General features: G+C 40.9%; 1 protein-coding gene across 2 annotated transcripts in view; it reads right to left on the bottom strand.

Annotated features, from left to right (window-relative positions):
* usp46 (ubiquitin specific peptidase 46) overlaps window positions 1–22,303 on the bottom strand; it is a 73,305-nt gene extending 51,002 nt beyond the window's left edge. For both annotated transcript variants that reach the window (XM_067987601.1, XM_067987610.1), the window contains exon 1: window positions 21,874–22,303. In XM_067987601.1, the coding sequence (XP_067843702.1) occupies window positions 21,874–21,909 (36 nt within the window). In that variant the 5' untranslated portion in view covers window positions 21,910–22,303. The remainder of the gene's footprint in view (window positions 1–21,873) is intronic.
* Window positions 22,304–24,614: the final 2,311 nt, after the last annotated feature.

The raw sequence follows: 24,614 nt of genomic DNA, 5'->3' as shown, positions 1-24,614 counted from the left end.
AATAAAAAAGTCTGCAAAGGGATATAGACAGATTATTGAGTGGACAAGAAGGTGGCAGATGGAGTATAATGTGGGGAAATGTGAGGTTATTCACTTTTGTAGGAAGAATAGAAAAACAGTATATTTTTTAAATTGTGAGAAACTATTAAATATTGGTCTTCAGAAAGACTTGGGTGTCCTCGTACAAGAAACACAAAGTTAGTATGCAGGTACAGCAGTCAATTAGGAAAGCAAATGGCATGTTGGCCTTTATTGCAAGGTGGTTGGAGTACAAGAGTAAGGAAATCTTATTACAATTGTACAGGGCTTTAATGAGACCTCACCTGGAGTACTGTGTACAGTTTTGGTCTCCTCATCTAAGGAAGGATATATCTGCCTTGGAAGCGTGTAACAAAGGTTCACTAGATTAATTCCTGTGATGAGAGGGTTGTCCTATGAAGAGAGGTTGAGTAGAATGGGCCTATATTCTCTGGAGTTTAGAAGAATGAGAGGTGATCTAATTGAAACATGTAAGATTATGAGGGGGCTTGACAGGATAGATGCTGAGAGATTGTTTCCCCTGGCTAGAGTCTAGAACTAAAGAGCATAGTTGCAGGATAAGGGGTCGGCCATTCAAGAGTGAGTTGAGGAGGAATTTCTTCACGCAGAGGGTTGTGAATCTTTGGAATTCTCTACCCCAGAGGGCTGTGGATGCTGAGTCGTTGAATATATTCAAGACTGAGATCGATAGATTTTTGAACTCTAGGGGAATCAAGGGATATGGGGGATCAGGCAGGAAAGTGGAGTTGAGGTTGAAGATCAGCCATGATCTGATTGAATGGCGGAGCAGGCTCGAGGGGCCATATGGCCTACTCCTGCTCCTATTTCTTTTTGTTCTGATGAGTTTCCAAATCTAGAATCACAGTAGTAATATCTTAACAGGCATGTAACTGCCATAACAAAACCCAATTAATATTTCTAACTTCCTGCACCCACCCCCACACCCCCGGTGCTCCATTTGTCCACCCTTCTCCCTCTCCATGCAATTCAAATACGTTGGAGCATTTGTTTGCAACTGCTAATATTTGATTTGATATTCAATGCACTAATGGGCAGCTAAGAGAACAAGTATGTGAAAAGGATACAAATACTCTGAGCTTTATGAATTTATTCAAATTGATTAGAACCTACCATGGTCAGCAGGGCGGTAGATTATAGTGCTTCAGCACAATGACACAAGTTTTTTAAAAAAAACAAAAAGCAATTCAGAGCTCGTGCCTGAACAAAATTATTTTAAAAGCCTAAATATGACTAACCATTCTAATCCTAAATTCTGCTTTAAAAACATATGCGCATTTTCCCCTTCACTGTCTCCTCTGACTAACTTCAGTCAGGAACAGACAACAGTTTTAAATGGTTGCATTGTCCAACCCATGACAACATCCAGCAAGAGCAGTTTTTAGACTAAAAATGATCCATAGTAAATATTACAAAAAGAGGCAAATTGTTTAATTATTCCACTTAAAAGGCACTGTATTCTTTTGTACATGTATTGATAATAAGCATAAGTGGAAAGCTTAACCCCCAAGAACATTCTTGTTTTTGGTTACAGAAAAAATTCTGACTGCTATTTGTTGTAATTTAGATTTTTGTTACTTAATACAAACAGCTCAACAATTGGTTTTATTTTTTTTTAAAAAGAACATATTATACAGCAAACCTTGATGTCTTTGGAGCTATATAAATTGTGTTACAGGAATGAACATAGTTTTGTTAATTGGACAGGTATTCAGTACTCACATGCATTAGAGAAAAAGTTGTGATGTGATACGAAAATACTCAAGAGGTGTGGATATTGTACATGTGAACAAGCCATTTAACATCAACTATCAAGTAATATTTTACCCTTGTACTTTGTGCCCCTACTTATAAAACTCAAAATGTTGTTGTCCTTTTTTATGACTTTATTAATTTGCACTTCCACGTTCTCAGTATCTTTCTTTTGACTGTATACTCCTATTCCTTGTTTTTTCTCCTGAAATGTATTACCTTGCATTTATCCATATTACATTACATCTGCCAACAGTCTGCCCATTCCACTCACCTGTACGTCTCCCCCAAGTCTTTCATAATCCTCCTCCTTGTTCACCAAACCTTCTACTTTTATGTTGTCAGTAAATTAGGTAATTGTTGGCTAGCACCATAAAAATCATAAAAGCTTCAGGACTGTTGTTCAGACCCAATTGGTTCATTAATGTCCTCCAAGGTAGGGGGGGGGGGGTCTGCTACCCTACCCAGTCTGGCCTGCATCTGACTTCAGTCCCACACTACATGGATAACTCTTAATGGCTTCTAAAGTGAACCAGCAAGCCACTCAGTCATAAATAATCACTGCTAAGTTCTTTTTTTATATAAAAAATACAGTAACAACCCAGGCATTATATCAGGAGAAGAGATGGGCAATCTCAGACCAATTGACTCAATAAAGTCTTCCTCTATATTGGGGAACTGTATCCAAGCTGGGAGAGCTTTTCCACAGACTAGTGAATTAACAGTGTGACATAGTCTTGCTCACAGAATCATATCTATCATCCAATATCCCAGACTCCTCCATCACCATCCTTGGATATGTACTGTCCCTCCAGCGGGATACGCCCACCAGAGATGGGGGCAGTAATATACGTAATGTGGGCTTGACTCAAATTCCTCAACAATGACTCCGGGTCCTATGAGGTTTCGTAGCTTCAGGTTAAATAAGATCAAGAAAACCTCCTGCTGATCACCACCTACAGCCGACCCTGGTTCAATGGAGAGTGTAGAAGGACTAACAGCACCGTGGGAGAACTGTCACCACATGGACTGCAGCGGTTCAAGAAGGCGGCTCACCACCACCACCTTCTCAAAGGCAATTAGGAATGGGCAATAAATGCTGGCCTTGCCAGCGATGCCCACATCCCATGAACGAATAAAAAAAAAGTGCCAGGAGTAGCACCAGATGTACCTTAGAATGAGGTACCAATCTAGTACCAATCTACTAAACAGGGCTACCTGTATGCTAAACACCAAAAGCAGGAAGCAATAGACAGAGCTAAGCGGGATCACAACCAACGGATCAGAACAAAGCTCTGTAGCCCTACCACATTCAGTTGAGAATGGTGGTGGGACAACCAGGCAACTAACGGAAGGAGGAGGCACTATGAACATCCCAATTCTCAATCATGATAGTGTCTAGCACCTGAGTGCAAGAGACAAGGCTAAATGGATTGCAAGCATCTTCAGCCAAACGTGCTGAGTAGACATTTCTATTCAGCCTTTTCTTGAGAACTCCACCATCATAGATGCCAATGTCCTGCCAATTTGGTTCACTCCACGTGACTAAAATGTGGCAGAGTGCATTGGATACAGCAAAGGCTAACAACATCCCAGCTGTAGCGCTGATGATCTCCACACCAGAGCTAGCCACTCCACTAGGCAATCTGTTGCAGTGCAACTATGACACTGGCATCTACCAAACAGTGTGGAAGATTGCTCAGGTATGTCCCTTTCGCAAAAGTAGTAATCTAACCTGGCCCATTGCTGCCCTAGCAGCCCTCTCCCAACCAACAGTAAAGTGATGGAAAGAGACATCAATGCTGCCATCAAATGACATCTACATGCTAATAACATGCACATTAACACTCTGTTTGGGTTTGCCAGAAACATCTCGGCTCCAGACCACTTCAGCCTTGTTCCAAACATAGACGCAAAAGCTGAATACCAAGCAGCTGCCTCAATTCAAGGTAGCATTCGACCAAGTATGGCACCAAGGAGCCTGGTCCACCAACACTTCGATTATAAAATTATAATGCTTGTATTCAACTCCATATCTCTGTAACCTCCTCCAGCCCTACAACCCTCCGAGATTTCTACACTCCTCCAATTCTAGCCCCTTGCGCATCCCCGATTTTAATCGCTCTACCATTGGCGGCCCTGCCTTCAGCTGCCTAGGCCCTAAGCTCTCGAATTTCCTCCCTAAACTTCTCTGCATCTCTACCTCTCTCTCCTCCTTTAAGAGGCTCCTTAAAACCTACCTCTTTGACCAAGCTTTTAATCGCCTGTCCTAATAGCTCCTTCTTTGGCTCGGTGTCAATTTTCGGCTAATTATGCTCCTGTCTTAAAAGCAAGTTATTGTTGTTGTAGTAAAAATGAAGTCAATGGAGGTCAAAGGAAAACCCTCCAGCTGGAGTCATACCTGACACAAATCAAGATGGTTGTGGTTGTCAGAGGGGAATCATCAGTCCCAGAACATCACTGCAGGAATTCCTGAGGGAGTGTCTTTGGCCCAACCATCTTCAGCTGCCTCATGAATGACCTTCCCTCCATCATAAGGTCAGATGTGGGGCTGTTCGCTGACAATACCAGTATTTGGCTGCATTCATGACTCCTTCAATAATGAAGCAGCGCACAGCAACACCTAGACATGTGGTAGATAACATTCACGCCACAAGTGCCGGGTAAAGACCATCAACAACAACAGAAATCCCAACCGTCTCCCCAACCTTCATTAGTATCAACATTATCTAATTTCCCCACCATCCACATCTTTTGGGGGGGGGGGGGGGGGTTGTCCCCATTGACTAGGAGCTTAACTGAGTCAGTCATATAATTTTTGCAGCTATAATGGCAGGGCAAAGGCTGGGTACTCTGCAATGAGTGGCTCACTTTCTAATACCTCAGAGCCTCTCCACCATCCATAAGGCTCAACTCAGGAGTGTGATGGAATACTCACCACTTGCCTGAATGGGTGCAAGCTCGACCTCATTCAGGACAGAGAAGTTTGCTTCATCTGCACCCCTGCCACTGGATTCAATATACTCCATCACTGGCAGACTGTGGTTGCAGTATGCATGATCTACAGGATGCACTATAGTAACTCACCAAATTTACTTTGACAGCACATCCCTCCCCTGCGACCTCTACCACCGAGAGGGACAAAAGCAGCAATGTTATGAGATCACCATCATCTCCACATTCTGCAATTCACAAACCATCATGACTTGGGACATATATCATCATTCCTTGTTCATCACTGGGTCAATATCCTTGAATTCCCTGCCCAACATGATTGTAGGAGCACCATTGCCATAAGGACTGCAGCGTTTCAAGGAGGAGGCCCAATTCCTACCTTTTCAAAAATGTAATTGGAGCATGTCCCAAGCAGAGCCTTTCCAAATTCTGCTATAACTGCAAAAGACGGTCATTTGCTGAAATGCAGTCACCAAGAATTCTATTGGATTTTTCTCAGTGGATTCATATTATTGCAAATCCAACAAGATTTCCTTTACACTTTAGTACCGGCTACAGTATGAGATTTGTAACATATTTTACCTTAATTATATTATTTTTCTCCATTTTACTAACCATTTTTATCTTGTTTTGTTATTGGCTACTTCATGGAAAAATACTAGCAGAGATACAAACATCAGATTTTAAAAAGTGAAGATTTTTGTTGTTGAGGGAGAAACAAAGAAAGGAAGACCTATAGTGAAACGAATAAGTAAAATGATTCCAATCCAAAAAACCTGCTGCCACAGCACATATTCTAGATATTCCCTGAATCGTTTCATCTTAGATAACAAAAACAATGCAGAGAATTCCCAACACTCAACTAACTCTAGATCATTGATTTTATAAGATCTACTCTGAACCATCATTAGATTCCCATTAGTCTGCATTGGTGAATAATCTCATGCACTTCCTTCAACATTCATGATCAAAGAAACAGGACAAAGTATTTTAGCAAGTTCTTTCAGTGCTGGGGGGGGGGGGGGGGGAAAGAGAGGAGAGGGGAAGTGAGGGAGAAGGGATGAGAGAGAAAGAATGCCAGCATGATCTGTGGACATCAGACTCTCTGCTGCTGAAACCCTCATCCTGCTTCTGTTACCTCCAGACTCGACTATTCCAATGCTCTCCTGGCCGGCCACCCATCTTCCACCTTCCATAAGCTTATCCAAAACTCTGTTGCCCATATCCTAACTCGCACCAGGTCCCATTCAACCATCGCCCCTGTGCTTGCTGACCTACATTCTGGTCCACCAATGACTCGATTTTAAAATTCTCATCCTTGTATTCAAATCCCTCCATGGCCTCGCCCCACCCTATCTCTGTAACCTCCTCCAGCCCTACAACCCTCCCGAGAACTCTGCATTCCTCCAACTCTGGCCTCTTGTCCATTCCCCACTTCCTTCGCCCCACCATTGGCAACTGTGACTTCAGCCATTTAGGCCCTTAAGCTCTGGAATTCTCTCCCTAAACCTCTTTGCCTCTCCACCTCTCTCTCCTCCTTTACGACACTGCTTAAAACCTCTCTTACTGTCCGAATGTCGAATGTCTCCTGCATTAGCTCAGTTTCAATTTTTGTCTGATCACACTCCTATGAAGCGCCTATGGATGTTTTATTAGGTTAAAAGCACAATATAATTGCACGTTTTTGTTGTAGACGGAGCAGAAATTGTGATAGCATGAACTGAGGAGGTTCAAGACGAAAGAAGAATACTACAGAACTGGGCCAGCATATTCGAGACTTACTGTTGAGGTAAGTTTTGGGAAGTGATTGGTTGGTTGGTATGTTGAAAGTCCAAATATCACTTTGTTTTTCCTTTTTTAAGGATTTAAAGTCTATTAATTGCAAAGGTATAAAAAGTGATTAAAATTATTGAGCTTGCATAATTTTCAATGTACAAAATTCAAAAATTTCCAGAGGAACATGTCTCAGATCCCTGTGGAAGTGCACTATCAATTGTGGGCTTTCAACATGGAATCTCAGAATGATACCGCACAGATGGAGGCCATTCGTCCCATCGTGCCTCTGCCGGCTCTTTTGAAAGAGCCATCCAATTAGTGCCACTCTACTGCTCTTTCTCCATAGCCCTGCAATTTTTTTCTCCCTTTTGAAAGTTATTATTGAATCTGCTTCCTCCACCCTTTCAGGCAGTGCATTCCAGGTCATAACAACTTGCTGCGGAAATTTTTTTCCTCACGTCGCCTCTGGTTCTTTTGCCAATTACTTTAAATCGGTGTCCTCTGGTTACGGACTCTTCTGCCACAGGAAACAGTTTCTCCTTATTTACTCTATCAAAAAAAAAACTTTCATGATTTTGAACACTTCTATCAAAGATCTGTAGATTCCCCCTTCAGGTTTTTATGTACTTAAGTTTGTTTTCGTCCAATACAAATGAATGTATGTTGTGTATACTTACAACTTAAGTTCCAAAGCCCATGCAAGTACTTGCTTTCATATGGTACAGGCTTATAATTAGGGCCATTCTTGAGGTTATCAGCTTTTTTGAAGCTATTGCTCAGATTTTTAGGTTGGCATATGTGGTGAAGATGCAACACAAATTCCTCATACTGGCCACCACACATCCTTCGATCCTATGAACACATTTGCCAATTTTATCCTTCCCCTGGAAATAAAATCATTTAAAACTGTAATGCACATGAAATCTGAAATATGTCTGTTGAGCTGGTTAGATCCATGGACAGGGGACAGCTCCATTCAATCCTCCCACAGAGATTTGATTGCTGAGTGCAGATTACATGCAGCATCAATCACATCCAAGTTTTATTTTAAATTACTAGCTCTCCAAAAATATTTTTTTTTTTCTAGAAGACATTTAATTTACAAAGTGCTCCTGACAACAAGGGTACAAGTGCTGAGGTCATGCAGTTTTAAATAGAACAAATGTAAATAAGTGCCATTATTTTAAAATTGTATCTCATTTATAACCTGTGACAAAATTTCATATATTAGTTTAGATATTTGATGTTACATTGATCCACTGAATTATGTACATTAATAACTTTTTATTACAAGGAAAAATACAATTTTGAAGTTTATATATAAACAGCCAGAATATACTGTGCTTTAAAAGTACATTTATTGTTATAGTCTGCTCAACATTATTTTTTTCCTTCTGTTCCCTCTCCAGGGTCCTTGTATAACAAACTCTAACCAGTGAGCATGCAATCTATTCTCAGATCCCTGCCAATATCATTGTGTGACCAGATACTGGAACAGGCCTGGGTAACTGTCAGATTTTCCCTCCTTAGAATTGGATTACATATATCAGCACGCCATTGAAACTCAAACACATTGATCCACTGCACTCTAATAGCCCCATGAATTTTATAAAATAGTAATCTAATTGCTCACTGAATAAACCAATGATTTACTGCTTTCAAGACCCTCTCTTTTTTTCCCCCCCAGTTCCCCAACCCGCAGGCCAAGTGCGAGCTGACAAGAGAAAGGGGTTTGGTGGTTGGGGGGGGGGGGGGGGGGGGGGAAGAACAGGGATGACTTGCATTCAGGCCAGTCAACATCTTTGTAAGGCAGCCATGATCAGCCCTCCTTCCAAACCTTGGAAATTCTGGGTCTCCACAACGCCATCCCATAGTAACGCAGCTGAGATCAGTGGTATGGCAATAATTAAACTTTCAGCTCACTACTCCACTGCACTGTGCATTGGTGCAGTGCCACACAAATTTATTGCATTTTTGAATATAATGATTCCTAACAAATCCAATGCACTGCATTTTCTGATATAAAACTGAAACTAAGCTTTGTATCATTTGGTTTAAAGACGATGTATGTTATATATAAGCATGTACTTTCCTTCTTTCCCACTCTCCACAGTTTTTTTTGTTTTTGCCAGCCATTACCTTTTCTACATCCAAATTTCTTGCTCACAGCTCTTACTGTGGAGGAACTTCATAATATACTAAAGCTTCACTCTTGTGGATTTATGTTAGCTGAACTACTGAACACACTGCTGCCTGATAAAACATTTGAGCATTTATTTCACACAAACTAAAACAGTGAATTGTGTCTTTATTAATTTTGGTAAATTAGTCTCCAGGGAATTAACAGGTCAACTTCAATCCAATTTCAAATCTGTGTCAGACTCGAAGAAAGACATGTGTTTCTACTTGTGGGGGAAGACCAAAACTAGGAGTCATAAATATAAAAGAGTCAATAATAATTCTAATAATGAATTCAGGAGAAACGTCTTTACCCAGAGAGTGGTTAAAATGTGGAACACTCTACCATGAGTAATTGAGGCAAATCACAGAGGCATTTAAGGGGAAGCTGGATAAACACATGAGGGAGAAAGGAATAGAAGGATATGTTGATGGGGTTAGATGAAGTAGGGTGGGAGGAGGATCGTGTGGAGCAGAAACACTGGCACAGATCAGTTGCGCCAAAAGGCCTGTTTCTGTTCTGTACATTCTATGTAATTATTTTGAATTCTATTTACACAATCCCAAAAGCTGAAGTAAAAATGCAATTGTGTTATACGTTTGGAGTTTTACTCCATATGTTTTTCTCTAGTTCAGCGCCTCTGACAACTCCCATAGACAAGGTGTCAGTGCTTACAAATGCATCCTTACCTGCCCCATATCTAGATAATTTATAGCCAGCCTGGAGCAGAACAGAAATCCCTCATTACTGTATTTTTGCTTACTGGTTATATTTATTGCCTTTACGTGATCTTCCTCCACTTCAGAAGCAAGTAAACACTTAATTAAAAGGTGGTGTTGGCTATTAACTGCCAAACAGTAAATGGAAAAGTGAACAGTAATATTAACACACTGTAGATTTAGTTTATAGGTTTAACTATGCCTCCTTGGAAGGTAAAAAAAAAAATACCGTCACAGCTGTTACGCTAAACTTCAATGTGAACTGAATCTAGCACATGCCACTGAATATTAAATATATGGTGATGCACTGCTGACCTTCCATAGAGACTCTCTGGCCTATCTCTATATCTGTCTGTCTATGTATCTGCTTGATGGCTTCAGACAGACTATTCAATTAAAAACAAGACAGGCTGAGATATACTTTCAAAATTTGACACCGGATATTTAAATAGAGCTGCCAATCATGCAAAACCCACAGGATGCTTGTATTTGAATTGAATGGCTTGGCTTCGCCCATAAATAACTTTCACAGATGTAACAACTCTTCTGGGACTACTGTTTATCAAAATTGGCGAGGACCATTTTCTGTGCGTGAACCTGATTTTTAACCCAATATGTAAAATGAAAGAAAGACAAAGACCGAAAGACCAATTGCATCATGCAAGACAAAATGCTTAACTTTTGCCACAGGACTCCTTCAAAACACATCTCTTGATAATTTTGACTCCAAGGTTAAATTAAACATCATTTATCACAGTGGTTTTGTATAATAGCAGAAAGGTACAATTTGAACAGGACTCATTTGTACTCCACCAACATATAACTGCAAGAAATTAAATTATCAAGGAACATAAAAATAAATGGTAAAGTGTTCTACAGACACATAAATGACAAAGGAAAGATAGGGATAGGGCCACTAAGGGATACACACATTAAACTCAAAAGGTAATGAAAGCGAAATGGCAGAAATATTAAATAAATACTTTGCCTCAGTATCTACCAGGGAGACTAACAAGGACATTAGAAGAAGAGATAAAAAAAAAGACATTTAAGATAGAAATGGGGGAAATAATTGATAAACTAATCAAACTTAGAGAGGATAAGAATACTGGTCCGGATGAATTGCATCCACGCATATTAAAAGCAGTTAGGGAAGAGATAGCAGAGGCACGATTACATATATATAAAAATTCATTAGAAAAGTAGAAAACCCGAGGACTGACAGACAGCTAACGTGATTCCTATATCTAAAAAGGGAGATAGAACATAAGAAATAGGAGCAGGAGTAGGCCACACAGCCCCTCAAGTCTGCTCCGCCATTCAATAAGATCATGGCTGATCTTCGACCTCAACTCCACTTTCCTGCCCAATCTCCATATCCCTTGATTCCCTTGGAGTCCAAAAATCTATCGAACTCAGTCTTGAATATACTCAACAACTGAGCATCCACAGCCTTCTGGCGTAGAGAATTCCAAAGATTCCAACCCTCTGAGTGAAGAAATTCCTCCTCATCTCAGTCCTAAATCGCCCACCCACTATCCCGAGACTATGTCCCCTAGTTCTAGACTCTCCAGCCGAGGGAAACAGCCTCTCCGCATCTACCCTGTCAAGCCCTCTTAAGAATTTTATACGTTTCAATGAGGACAAGTAAAATCAAGGAAAACCCAAAGGTGTTTTATAAATACATTAAGAGCAAGAGGATAACTAAGGAAAGAGTAGGACCTATTAAAGACCAAAAAGGTAACCTGTGTGTGGAGGCGGAAGATGTGGGTATGGCTCTTCATGAATACTTTGAGTCTGCCTTCACAAAAGATGGGGTCGATGCAGACATTGTAGCTGATGAGGAGTGTGAAATATTGGATGGGATAAACATAGCGAGGAAGGAAGAATTATTGGGATTAGCATCTTTGAAAATAGATAAATCACCAGGCTCGGATGAAATGTATCCCAGGCTGTTAAGAGAAGCAAGAGAGGAAATAGTGGAGACTATGACCATCATTTTCCAATCCTCTCTGGCTACAAGCATGGTGCTGGAGGACTGCTAACATTGTACTGTTGTTTAAAAAGGGAGAAAGGGATAGACAGAGTAATTACAGGCCAGTCAGCTTAACCTCAGTGGTGGGCAAGTTTTTGGAAACAATTCTGAGGGACAATATTAATCGCCATTTAGAAAGGCACAGATTAATCAAGGACATTCAGCATGGATTTGGTAAGGGAAGGTCATGTCTGACTAACTTGATTGAATTTTTTTTGAGGAGGTAACAAGGAGGGTCGATGAGGGTAGCATGTTTGATATAGTCTAAATGGATTTTAGCAAGGCTTTTGACAAGGATCCACATGGCAGACTGGTCAGGAAAGTAAAAGCCCATGGGATCCAAGGGAAAGTGGCAAGTTGGATGCAAACTTGGCTCAGTGGCAGGAAGCAAAGGGTAAGGATTGACGGGTGTTTTTGTGACTGGAAGGCTGTTTCCACTGGGGTTCCATAGGGCTCAGTACTAGGTCCCTTGCTTTTTGTGGTATGCATCAATGATTTGGACTTAAATGTAGGGGGCATGATTAAGAAGTTTGCAGATGATTGGCCGCATAGTTGATAGTGAGGAAGAAAGCTATAGACTGCAGGCAGGTATCAATGGACTGGTCAGGTGGGCAGAAAAGTGGCAAATGGAATTCAATCCAGAGAAGTGTGAGGGAATGCATTTGGGGAGAGCAAACAAAGCAAGGGAATACACAATAGATGGTAGGATACTGAGAAGTGTAGTGGAAGAGAGGTACCTTGGAGTACATGTCCACAGATCCCTGAAGGTAGCAGGACAGGTAGATAAGGTGGTTAAGAAGGCACATGGGATACTTTCCCTTATTAGCCGAGGCATAGAATATAAGAGCAGGGAGGTTATGCTAGAACTGTATAAAACACTAGTTAGGCCACAGCTAGTGTACTACTTACAGTTCTGGTCACCACATTACAGGAAAGATAAGATTTACGAGGATGTTGCCAGGACTGGAGAATCTTAGCTATGAAGAAAGATTGGGTAGGCTGGGATTGTTTTCATTGGAGCAGAGGAGACTGAGGGGAGATTTAATTGGGGTAGATAAAATTATGAGGGGCCTAGATAGAGTGGATAGGAAGGACCTATTTCCCTTAGCAGAGGGGTCAATAACCAGGGGGCATAGATTTAAAGTTATTGGTAGAAGGATTAGAGGGGAGTTTTTTCACAAGAGGGAGGTGGAGATCTGGAACTCACTGCCTGAAAAGGGTGGTAGAGGCAGAAACCCTCATCACATTTAAAAAGTACTTGGATATGCACTTGAAGTGCTGTAACCTACAAGGCTACGGACAAGAGCTGGAAAGTGGGATTCGGCTGAATAGCTCCTTTTCGGCAGGCACAGACATGATGGGCCGAATGGCCTCCATCTGTGCCATAAATTTCTATGATTCTATGAACAAGTCCAGGGAACGTTTTTTTAAAAATTCGTTCATGGGATGTGGGCGTCGCTGGCAAGGCCAGCATTTATTGCCCATCCCTAATGGCCCTTGAGAAGGTGGTGGTGAGCCGCCTTCTTGAACCGCTGCAGTCCGTGTGGTGACGGTTCTCCCACAGTGCTGTTAGGAAGGGAGTTCCAGGATTTTGACCCAGCGACAATGAAGGAATGGCGATATATTTCCAAGTCGGGATGGTGTGTGACTTGGAGGGGAACGTGCAGGTGGTGTTGTTCCCATGCGCCTGCTGCCCTTGTCCTTCTAGGTGGTAGAGGTCGTGGGTTTGGGAGGTGCTGTCGAAGAAGCTTTGGCGAGTTGCTGCAGTGCATCCTGTGGATGGTGCACATTGCAGCCACAGTGTGCCGGTAGTGAAGGGAGTGAATGTTTAGGGTGGTGGATGGGGTGCCAATCAAGCGGGCTGCTTTATCTTGGATGGTGTCGAGCTTCTTGAGTGTTGTTGGAGCTGCACTCATCCAGGCTAGTGGAGAGTATTCCATCACACTCCTGACTTGTGCCTTGTAGATGGTGGAAAGGCTTTGGGGAGTCAGGAGGTGAGTCACTCGCCGCAGAATACCCAGCCTCTGACCTGCTCTCGTAGCCACAGTATTTATATGGCTGGTCCAGTTAAGTTTCTGGTCAATGGTGACCCCCAGGATGTTGATGGTGGGGGATTCGGCGATGGTAATGCCGTTGAATGTCAAGGGGAGGTGGTTAGACTCTCTCTTGTTGGAGATGGTCATTGCCTGGCACTTATCTGGCGCAAATGTTACTTGCCACTTATCAGCCCAAGCCTGGATGTTGTCCAGGTCTTGCTGCATGCGGGCTCGGACTGCTTCATTATCTGAGGGGTTGCGAATGGAACTGAACACTGTGCAGTCATCAGCGAACATCCCTATTTCTGACCTTATGATGGAGGGAAGGTCATTGATGAAGCAGCTGAAGATGGTTGGGCCTAGGACACTGCCCTGAGGAACTCCTGCAGCATTGTCCTAGGGCTGAGATGATTGGCCTCCAACAACCACTACCATCTTCCTTTGTGCTAGGTATGACTCCAGCCACTGGAGAGTTTTCCCCCTGATTCCCATTGACTTCAATTTTACTAGGGCTCCTTGGTGCCACACTCGGTCAAATGCTGCCTTGATGTCAAGGGCAGTCACTCTCACCTCGCCTCTGGAAGTCAGCTCTTTTGTCCATGTTTGGACCAAGGCCGTAATGAGGTCTGGAGCCGAGTGGTCTTGGCGGAACCCATAGATCAATTAGCTTAACGTCGGTGGTAGGAAAGATAATGGAATCCTTACTCAAAGATGTAATAGAAAAACATCTAGAAACTGAAAATTTAATAAAGAATGGTCAGCACGGATTTCAAAAGGGAAGGTCATGCTTGACCAAACTTATTGAATTCTTTGAAGAAGTAACAGAAAAAGGATGGACAAGGGCAATGCAGTAGATGTAATATATTTGGATTTTCAAAAGGTCTTCGATAAGGCACCGAATAGTAGACTCATGACTACAATCAGAGCATGTGGAGTCAGGACATGTAGCAGAATGGATAGCAAGCTGGCTACAACACAGAAAACAGAGAGTAGGTGTTAAAGGTAGTTACTCAGACTGGCAAAAGGTGGGAAGTGGTGTTCCATAAGGATCAGTGCTGGGACAACTGTTGTCCACCATTTATGTAAACAATTTGGACTCGGGAATCGGAAGTACAATTTCAAAATTTGCAGACGACACCAAATTGGGGGTGGGGGGGGGGCATTGATAACTGAGGAGGACTGTGACAAAATAGAGGAAGATGCAAAAAAGATTTACTAGGATGATATCAGAACTGAGAGGTTATACCCATCAGGAAAGACTGAACAGGCTGGGGCTCTTTTCTCTAGAAAAGAAAAGGCTGAAGGGTGACCTGATAGAGGTCTTCAATATTATGAAAGGGCTTGATAGGGTAGACATGGAAAAGATGTTTCCACTTGTGGGGGAGACCAGAACTAGGGGCCATAAATACAAAAGTAGTCACTAATAAATCCAATAGGGAATTCAGGAGAAACGTCTTTACCCAGAGTGATTAGAATGTGGAACGCGCTACCACAAGGAGTAGTTGATGCAACTAGCATAGAGGCATTTAAGGGGAAGCTAGATAAACAAGTGAGGGAGAAAAGAATAGAAGGATATGTTGATGGGGTTAGATGAAGAAGGGTGGGAGGAGGCTTGTGTGGAACATAAACACCAGCATGGACCTGTTGGGCTGAATGGCCTGTTTCTGTGCTGTACATTCTATGCAAGATTAAATACAATTTAATCAGGAAATTATGCCATTTTAATGTGCCTGAATTGTGTGTTTGTTTCAAAAAACCACAGTAATACAACCCTCCCTCAATAGACCAACTACTTAAGCCAGCAAATAACTGAGCCATACAGACCAAGAAGGTTCCAGGTTCAATCCCAGTTTGTGCTGACTTAACTGATCTGAGCCAGGGGCTTTGGACATTACAATTGACCTCAGAACCTCTGGGGGAGGGAACAGAATACAAACACTCAGTCTCTACAACAACCCATCAAGAACAACCATTTGGAAATGGTACTGGAAAGTGCCCCAGACTTGAGGAACTGTATCCTACCAAAGCATCAAAATGCTTTCATGGGTACGGGGAAAAAATATCAGCAGAGATGGACGGGGGCAAAAAGCACTACAGTAATTTAATCATTTATTACCCTGGTTTAACTGAATATGCTTAAAATGTAACTTTTGAAAAATTAATAAGTTCAATAACAGTTTATAAAAAAAGAGCCCAAAATCTGGTTCACAACATTAGCCAGGGGACTAAACAGTAGTTGGATACTGATTAGATAACTCAAAAATTAAAGCCATATTAAAAAAAGAGTCTGACAGATACCCACAGGTAGATGTCAAAATCTTAGTGCATTCCAAACTGTCTTGTGCAAGTTTGGAGAATTATTTGGGATTGGAGTGGAGGCACAGGAGAGGAAGTGTTAAACTATTTATTCTGCAACCTTCCAAGATTGAGGGACATACAATTCCACATTTTGCAGTTGATTCCATCTTTCACGACAACTACAGAAATAGGTCAAGAGATAATTTCCCCAAATCAGCAAGTGTTGTGCAGTGCTAAGTTCACATGTACACATGGTATGGTGTCCTAGCATCCTCCCTTTCGAGGAAAAGTAAACCCTCTCTGCTTTCATAAAGATATTCCTCTAACTTGTGCCCTGGTTGGGTACAGGAAGCAAAATGTTGACTGACAAGCTCAACGATCCAATTCACAATTCATATCTAACACTAACATGGTCCCTTCTCTCCTGAAGTTGATACTGTGGTGGACAATCCATGAGCAGTTTGTATTCAACTAGTTTAAAATTTTGAGAGAAAATATTTCAATTATTTCCATTGAAAGTCAAAGTTCTCTCCTCCCTAGACCCATTTAGAGATTATTGGCACACAAATCATTGTGTGCATATATCAAGGAAAAAATGCAAGAATTAAATTGAATTGGAAGAGAATTAAGTTGGATAGGGAGTGAGGAAGGACTATGAATGAAGATAATGCAACTTTTCCCCATCCCAAAATAGAACTACAGTTCAATACCAAACAGCAACTAAAAAGCAGTGGAGGTACACATAGAATGTACAGCACGGAAACAGGCCATTCGGCCCAACTGGTCCATGCTGGTGCTTATGCTTATGCTCCACACGAGCCTCCTCCCTCTCCTCTTCATCTAACTCTATTAGCATAACCTTCTATTCCTTTCTCACTCATGTGTTTATCCAGTTTCTGCTTAAATGCATCAAGGATTATACATTCAGGATAATCTCCAAAGTTTAGCCTCTTCATTTATAAAAAGTGCATAATCCCTCTCCACAGACAACTGATCTCTGTATAATATTTAATCTCCACATTTATCAATCCATTGCATTTATAGAAGCCAAATGAACTTGCCAAATGCTCTTCCATTGGGCTAGTCTATTTTACTCATATAACCTTGCAAAAAGTAAATTAGAAAAAAATTGTCCTGTATCGATAAATCCACAGTGTAGTCAATAGCAAAAAATTAACCCATTGGCATAATGGGAAATTTTCTGTTCCTGTAATACACAATTGTAGTCTTCAAATGACAAAAAAGGACATTGATGTGTTGCAAAAAAGACAAGATGTCTTTTTTGTAAATACCAAAAGATGAAACTCAAGTTTTAAAATAAAAAACACAATTACTTCTCAATTACAGTTTTAATTATAATACAGCACTTGGGCTCTATTTTTTGCTATGGTGTTCAAAATCAGTCAAACCCTTTTGTAACTAGTATTGGAGAGAGTTCAAACATTTTGGAATCCCAATCACACAAAGCAGGTACTATAAAAAAGGAACAATAACTAAATGAAATGGAGACGCTCAGTCTTCTGACGGAATAACTGGGAAGTGCTGCCAGAATTTAACAAAAAAGAAAAAAGCTCGGTTACCTTTCTCATGTATAGTTTTCGACTGCAATGACGAAGTGAAGTGTACCTTACTGTTCTGGATTGAGTGAAGCCACATATTTACCCCAAATTAAGCATTTAAGCCTCTTTTGTGGGTGATCTCTGCCAGTTTTGCAGCTCTATTGTGATCTGTTCAAAGGCTTGCATTCACAAACTGTAGTAATTGTGAATACAGTAAGGGGCTGCCTTTGTGCAAGCTCTCCGGAAAACCCTTCCAACAAACTGGTCCCAGCAATTAAGAGCCATGCAATGCCAATTTATAAGGCATTCCAATTTCAATTCTCACGATTATAAATCATAACAGGAATCTTAACCAATAAAATGACAGGTTACAAATTGTGGAGATCTGCAAGCATATCAAAACAGAAAGCAGCCCCCATAACAGTAACTGTGAGGTGACACATTTCACAAGGCAGGGTAACACCATCAATGAAATAGGAGAGAATAGAGAAGATTTCTGAGCAGCAGGAGATTGTGGTAGAGATCCTGAGTTTGAGGGGTAGGGGTAAAAAAAAGAGATCTGAGAGCTGGTAAAACTTGAACAAATTTCACGATTTTTAAAATATGGTTAAAGGCCATTTTCTTGTGCTGCTTGCATGCTCAACTCAGCCATATCAATAGGGAAGTAATTTTCTCCAAAGTTATAATTTAATATTTGTATTATAGATCTAAAAGCCTATTAGTCAACTTATTTCTTACCATCTTGATCAGCAAAATGAACAAGTCTAGTCAAAAATATTTTGCTCACTAAAGAAATAAATCTGAGCAGCTCTATGGAATTGTAAATGAAGCTCAGGGTTCCTTTGTTAACAGCCACAACCCATTTCAGGTGTGTATTTTCATATTGTTAGACACATTCTTCTAGCCATATTTTTTAATTGAAGTTTGTAATGTTGCAGTCACAAGAGCTATTTTGTATTTAAAGGCCCAAATTATCAAAAGGTCCAATCTGAATGAAATTAGTGGCCCTGGGTCTCAGTGCAATAACATGTATTTATAGTACCAATGAAAATACAGGAGTTTAGATGATTAACTGTCAACCCAGCAAAACCAATTTCAAAAAGGTTACTTTTCCCACCTTTAACAATAAGATATATTGGATGCACCAATACTTCAACTTTCAGCATTTGCACTGAGACGTAGCTAACAAGTGCATGTTCCTGCTCTTGACCTGATGCACTGTTCATAATGGGACCACTAACTTTTCTCTCATAGTCCTGGGCCAATAATTTACAACAACATTCCTCCACACTTGCCCATTCTATGCTTGATTAATCATTTGTCTGGAACCCTAGATATCCAAAGTAACAAATAATCCTATACTTCATGCGAATCATAGCCTTGCTTATGTCAACCTAAGTGCCACATCAAATAATTAAAAAATTCAATCAGCCATTTTCAATAAAGCACAGAAATCTATTGTACAAATTGATCATATAAAACCATTAAGTTCAAGATAATTACACAAAAACAGACTTCACATGGGGTTCTAATGGGCTTCTTCTTACAACTTTGAAAACTAAACCCCTTTCTTCTTAGTTATAGTCTTCTTTTACTATACAGCTATGCAATAGATGCTTTTGAGTTACAGATGAGGAAAGCCATTCAACCCATCTAAATTAATCCAACCAGAAAGATCTTAAATCTCCCTACTGCAATCGCCCATTGTTTCTTAAATAATTGCAGGGTTTTGCCTCCTCTACTCTATCTGGAAGCCCATTCTAAGTGTGATCACTCTATTGTGAAGAATTTCCTGATATCAGTTCTAAATTTACCTTTTACTAGTTGGAACCTTGGTTGTACAGTACCAAATAGTTACAGATCAATCTTACAGCCTACAACCAAGCATTAGCCAAGCTTGTGACCTCAAACTTAACAAGCATATGTTCAAGATTCAACTTTTATACCAGCCATGGAACCTAGTAAAGAATGTAATTGTTTATGCTGACAGACATTAAGGAATTTTAACATTTTCAGAAATATAAACTCATTCCATTAGATGTCAATTGAAAATTAAAATTAATTCCACTTCTATTTAAAAAAAACAGTAAGAGCTTTAGCTCATTATTTCTTCATTGTGTGATAGATGATTTCACATTTTTCATTGCAGAGACATACTAAGAATGTCCTGAAAATTTTTACTAATGGCATTTGTTTTTCTCATAAAATGGCAGCCCTCAAGTTTACCAACTGAACAAAAAACCCTAGGTCACCTACTTATAGAAACCTACATCTATCACCACTGGCAAAAAAAAGTTCTAAATCCTACTGAAAACACAGTACTCAGTCATATTTTATAATCAAAAGATGCCAACTAAAGACACATAAGGGAAAAAATTCCAGTGGTATCCATTTTCCAGATATTTATAAATGTTTTGAAGCAGGGATCAATATCAGAAACATAGCTTGTGCACATATAGTACTGCTCTCTGTTCCCAATTCCTGCCAAAGAACCAGAAATCAGGCACAAAAAGCAGAGGTCAGCACTGGAAGTACACAACCAAAGCATTGCTGATTTCATTCTATGCTGTAAAGTTCAATATCTAAATAATGTAGCTGAGATCCTAACTAGCTCCCAGTGGTTTCTTTGGTTTGTTCTAATAAAGGGGGAAAATGTGAATTGTCACACATTGCTGCTTTGAAGTAAAGGGGTCTCATCCTCCCCATTCACAAAATAATAACAAATGAGAGGGGCCATTCGGCCCACCTTCCTATTCTAAATTTGGCCAATAGAATGGCAGTGGGCGTAAATCCAATGACTTAAAACAAATCTGGAAAAGTGTGAGGGAATGCATTTGGGAAGGGCAAACAAGGCAAGGGAATACACAATAAATGGTAGGATACTGAGAAGTGTAGAGGAAGAGAAGGACTTTGGAGTGCATGTCCACAGGTCCCTGAAGGTAGCAGGGCAGGTGGTTAAGACGACATACAGGATACTTTCCTTTATTAGCCCAGGCATAGAACAGAAGAGCAGGAAGGTTATGCTAGAACTTTATAAAACACTAGTTAGGCCGCAGCTAGAATAATGCGCACAGTTCTGGTCACCACATTACAGGAAAGATGTGATTGCATTAGAGAGGGTACAGAGGAGATTTACGAGGATGTTGCCAGGTCTGGAGAATCTTAGCTATGAGGAAAGATTGGATAGGCTGGGGTTGTTTTCTTTGGAACAGTGGAGGCTGAGGGGAGATTTAATTGAGGTGTATAAAATTATGAGGGGCCTAGATAGAGTGGATAGGAAGGACCTATTTCCCTTAGCAGAGGGGTCAACAACCAGGGAGCATAGATTTAAAGTAATTGGTAGAAGGATTAGAGGGGAGTTGAGAATTTTTTTTCACCTAGAGGGTGGTGGGAGTCTGGAACTCACTGCCCGAAAAGATGGTAGAGGCAGAAACCCTCATCGCATTTAAAAAGTACTTGGACATGCACTTGAAGTGCCAGAACCTATAAAGCTACGGACCAAGAGCTGGAAAGTGGGATTAGGCTGGATAGCTCTTTTTCGGCTGGAACATAGACGATGAACTGAATGGCCTCCTTCTGTACCATAAATTCCTATGAAATACAATGCCCTCGCCCTGCCCCATTCATTCAGGTCAAACTGCCCACTCAAACTAATAATGCACGCAGTCTTGTTTTTAATTCATCCATCTAGAAAGATCTTAAAGTTCTCCATTGCAGCATCAAATTGTTTCTTAAATGATTCATGGGGTTTTGCCTCCACTACTCATACTGGAAGTCTATTCCAGTTGTTAGACATGTAGTACGGAGGGATGGCTTAACCGGTGCCTTGCCCAAATGCAAGGTTCCTTTAAAATCATTTCAATAATTGTTTTCCTTAAATCAGAATACGATGAACGTTTTAATACAAAATGCTTCACGGTCGCAAAACTTATTTTCCACTACGAGACACCTGCATACCTACAGTATGGTTGCTTAAATGGCCAACATTTCTTTCTGTAAGTGCTCTGTATTTGCGGTAGACAGAAAAACAATAACGGGTAGATAACGTCGTGCAACAAATTCCCAAAAAGTTAATTTTTCAAATACAATGCACCATTATGGTTATTCTGCAACTCCATAGTTTGAAAGCAGTGCATGCCTTCTGTGTGCAAAGATAATTTCTACTTGTGGTAGTGCGAAAAAGGAAGTTTCATTTTAATTCATCCGCAACCTGATTACATTCTAGATTCAAGTATACGTCAATACATCGAGAGATAACATATATGTAGCATCGGATTTGAACTGTGATGTAGAAGTCGATTTTTAATCCCAAATTTATTTTTTACATTTTGCAAAATGAAAACATTGGTACAGAACTTCAATTCAACACTTGTACAGTTAAATCGGAGCTCTAAATTCGAATTCTGTCTGGATTAGGTGAGCATTTATCTGGATTGTAAACCAAACTCTAAATGTATACTTATATCCAGTTCACTGACCCTGAAAACGTCCACGGCCGTCTACTCACCATATTACAAATTGAAGCGATGTTTCTGACAGTCATTAGTTTGCAGCCTGTGGTTCCTCCGCCATCTTTATGAAAATATTATAAACCCAGGGGAAAAGGGGGAGGATGTATTGTGAAGGATGTTTTGCCGGGAGTCGGCGGTGAAAACTGAGCCGGTCCAGCGCGTCTGGGAGCCGGCGGGACTAAGGTAAACAAAGCGCTGGAGCCCCGGTGCACCCTCGCTCGCTCAAGTGGCTGTCCAGGCCCATGCACTGCCCAATCTAACCCACCACTCCTCTCACACTGAAAACATTAGCAATTTATTGCTATGCAGTGACTGCCCCAGGTCGCTTGCCATATTATCCGCTTTAAATGCATAATGGCGATTCCCTATAGAAACAGCAAGCTGAAAGTCAAACCAACAGCTGCTGCCCCCGCTCCCGGATCGCTCGTGACAGGTAAACAGGAGGAAGCAGTGTTTGACTGACACCACCATCAGCCAATCAGAAGACGGAGCACGCAGTCAATCGTGTTAAAGCTGGAGTCGCTTGGCCAATCGGTGTGCGCGGGACTTTTCGTTTGGGTTCGTCATGTTGCTCTTGGTCCCAGTCATTAACAGTTCGGTTCGAAAGGGGAATATTTGTAAATCTCAAGGTCAGCTCAGCAAATTGCTAAATATGTACATCCGCATTTTAATTAGAGAATCTGCACTATTTTATCAAGCTACTCTAATCTTGCTTTTACCATATGGGTGACTTTTAATATGTAAATAATTACAGGGTATGCAGTACCGAAAATATTTTTTATTGGAGGTTTTGGTTCAAACTGCTAAAACTAAAATTATGGTTGATATTAAAAGCTATTCTATGTAATTTACAACAATGCTATCAATCCCCTGCCCTGAATTATTTCCAAAGTCTTGGGTAAAGACTACTAAGCAATTTATTCTATTAAATATATAATCATAGAATCGTTACAGCACAGGAGGCCATTCGGCCCATCAAGCCTGTGCCTAAACAATTTATTGATAATCCACAACTGGAAAAATGTAATACTGTAGTACATATTATGCAGAAGCTGATTGGAGAACAATGATGCTCTGATCTATTCTCTTAAACCACCCCCCAGTCCCAAGAAAATTTAGTTCCCAACCCTACTCCTGATCACTATCCTGTAATTCCTATCTGAAAGTTCATGTGTGGATGAGGAGTCAGGATCAGGCTCAGCTGTGACAACATAGTTAATATATTCAATGATTACTTTAAGTATTCAACTAGACAAGAGATAAGCAACATGCTCTCCATAATCGGTGATGCTCCACATAGAAGTAACAACTCCTACGTAAATGAGATGGAGCTCCGAGACATGTCTCAAAACATGTAAGTCCCGAAGGGTGGCTGATATTTATGTACACAGAAGGACCAGGAATGAGATTTGTGAGGTTCTGACAGCCATCGTGAAGGAGTTGAACACTGGGGATGTACTGATAGTTTGGAAATAAGCTAACATGGTGCCCAATTTTTTTTTTAATTGGGAAAAAAAGACTTGGGCAAACACATTTCACATCTAATGGGTAAAATAATCAAATTGATTATCCAGTGTACACTAAGGATTACCTATGTATTAATAATCTAGTAAATATTAGCCAACATAGATTCAGAAGGTGACGTCCTCCCTGACCGAACTCTGATATTTTTGAGGAGGTAATGTCAAAGTGAACTGTGGAAAGCCCTACGATGTGGTACCCTTAGACTTCCAAAAGCATTTGAAAAATTCGGCAAGAAAAACTGCCTCATAAGCTTTACGCAATTATATCTTCCAATCCTCCTTAGATACGGGGGTGGTGAGAGAGGACTGGAGAATTGCAAATGTTACAACCTTGTTCAAAAAAAGAGTGTATGGATAAACCCAGCAACTACAGGTCAGTCAGTTTAACCTCAGTGGTGGAGTAGCTTTTAGAAATGATAATCCAGGACAAAATTAATAGTCACTTGGACAAGTATGGATTAATAAAGGAAAGCCAGCACGGATTTGTTAAAGGCAAATCATGCTTAACTGACTTGATTGAGTTTTTTGATGAGATTACAGAGAGGGTTGATGAGGGCAATGCAGTTGATGTGTATATGGAATTTCAAAAGGTGTTTGATAAAGTACCAGCTAATAAGCTTGTCAGCAAAATTGAAGCCTATGGAATAAAAGAGGCAGTGGCAGCATGGATACGAAATTGGCTAAGTGACAGGAAACAGAGAGTAGTGGTGAATGGTTGTTTTCCGTACTGGAGGAAGGTATATAGTGGTGTTCCCCAGGGGTCGGTAGAAATCATAGAAAAATCATAGAAAGGTTGCAGCACAGAAGGAGGCCATTCGGCCCATCGAGTCCGTGCCGGCTCTATGCAAGAGCAATCCAGCTCATCCCACACCCTGCCCCATCCCCGTAGCTCTGCAAAATTTTTCCTTTCAAGTACTTATCCAGCTCCATTTTGAAAACCATGATCGAATCTGCCTCAACCACCCCCTCGGGCAGTGCATTCCAGATCCTAACCACTTGCTGTATAAAAATGTTTTTCCTCATGTCACCTTTGGTTCTTTTGCCAATCACCTTAAAATTATGTCCTCTTGATCATACGAACTAAGAGCAGGAGTAGGCCATTTGGCCTCTCGAGCCTGCTCTGCCATTTGATAAGATCATGGCTGATCTGATTGTGACCTCAACCCTAGTTTCCCGTCTACCTACTATAACCTTTGACTCCCTTGTTAATCAGA

This window comes from Heptranchias perlo, chromosome 1 (genome assembly GCF_035084215.1).
Source record: "Heptranchias perlo isolate sHepPer1 chromosome 1, sHepPer1.hap1, whole genome shotgun sequence".
NCBI classification, from domain to species: Eukaryota; Metazoa; Chordata; class Chondrichthyes; order Hexanchiformes; family Hexanchidae; genus Heptranchias; species Heptranchias perlo.
Note: the sequence above shows the minus strand (reverse complement) of the source record. Positions and strands in the feature narration are given on the sequence as shown.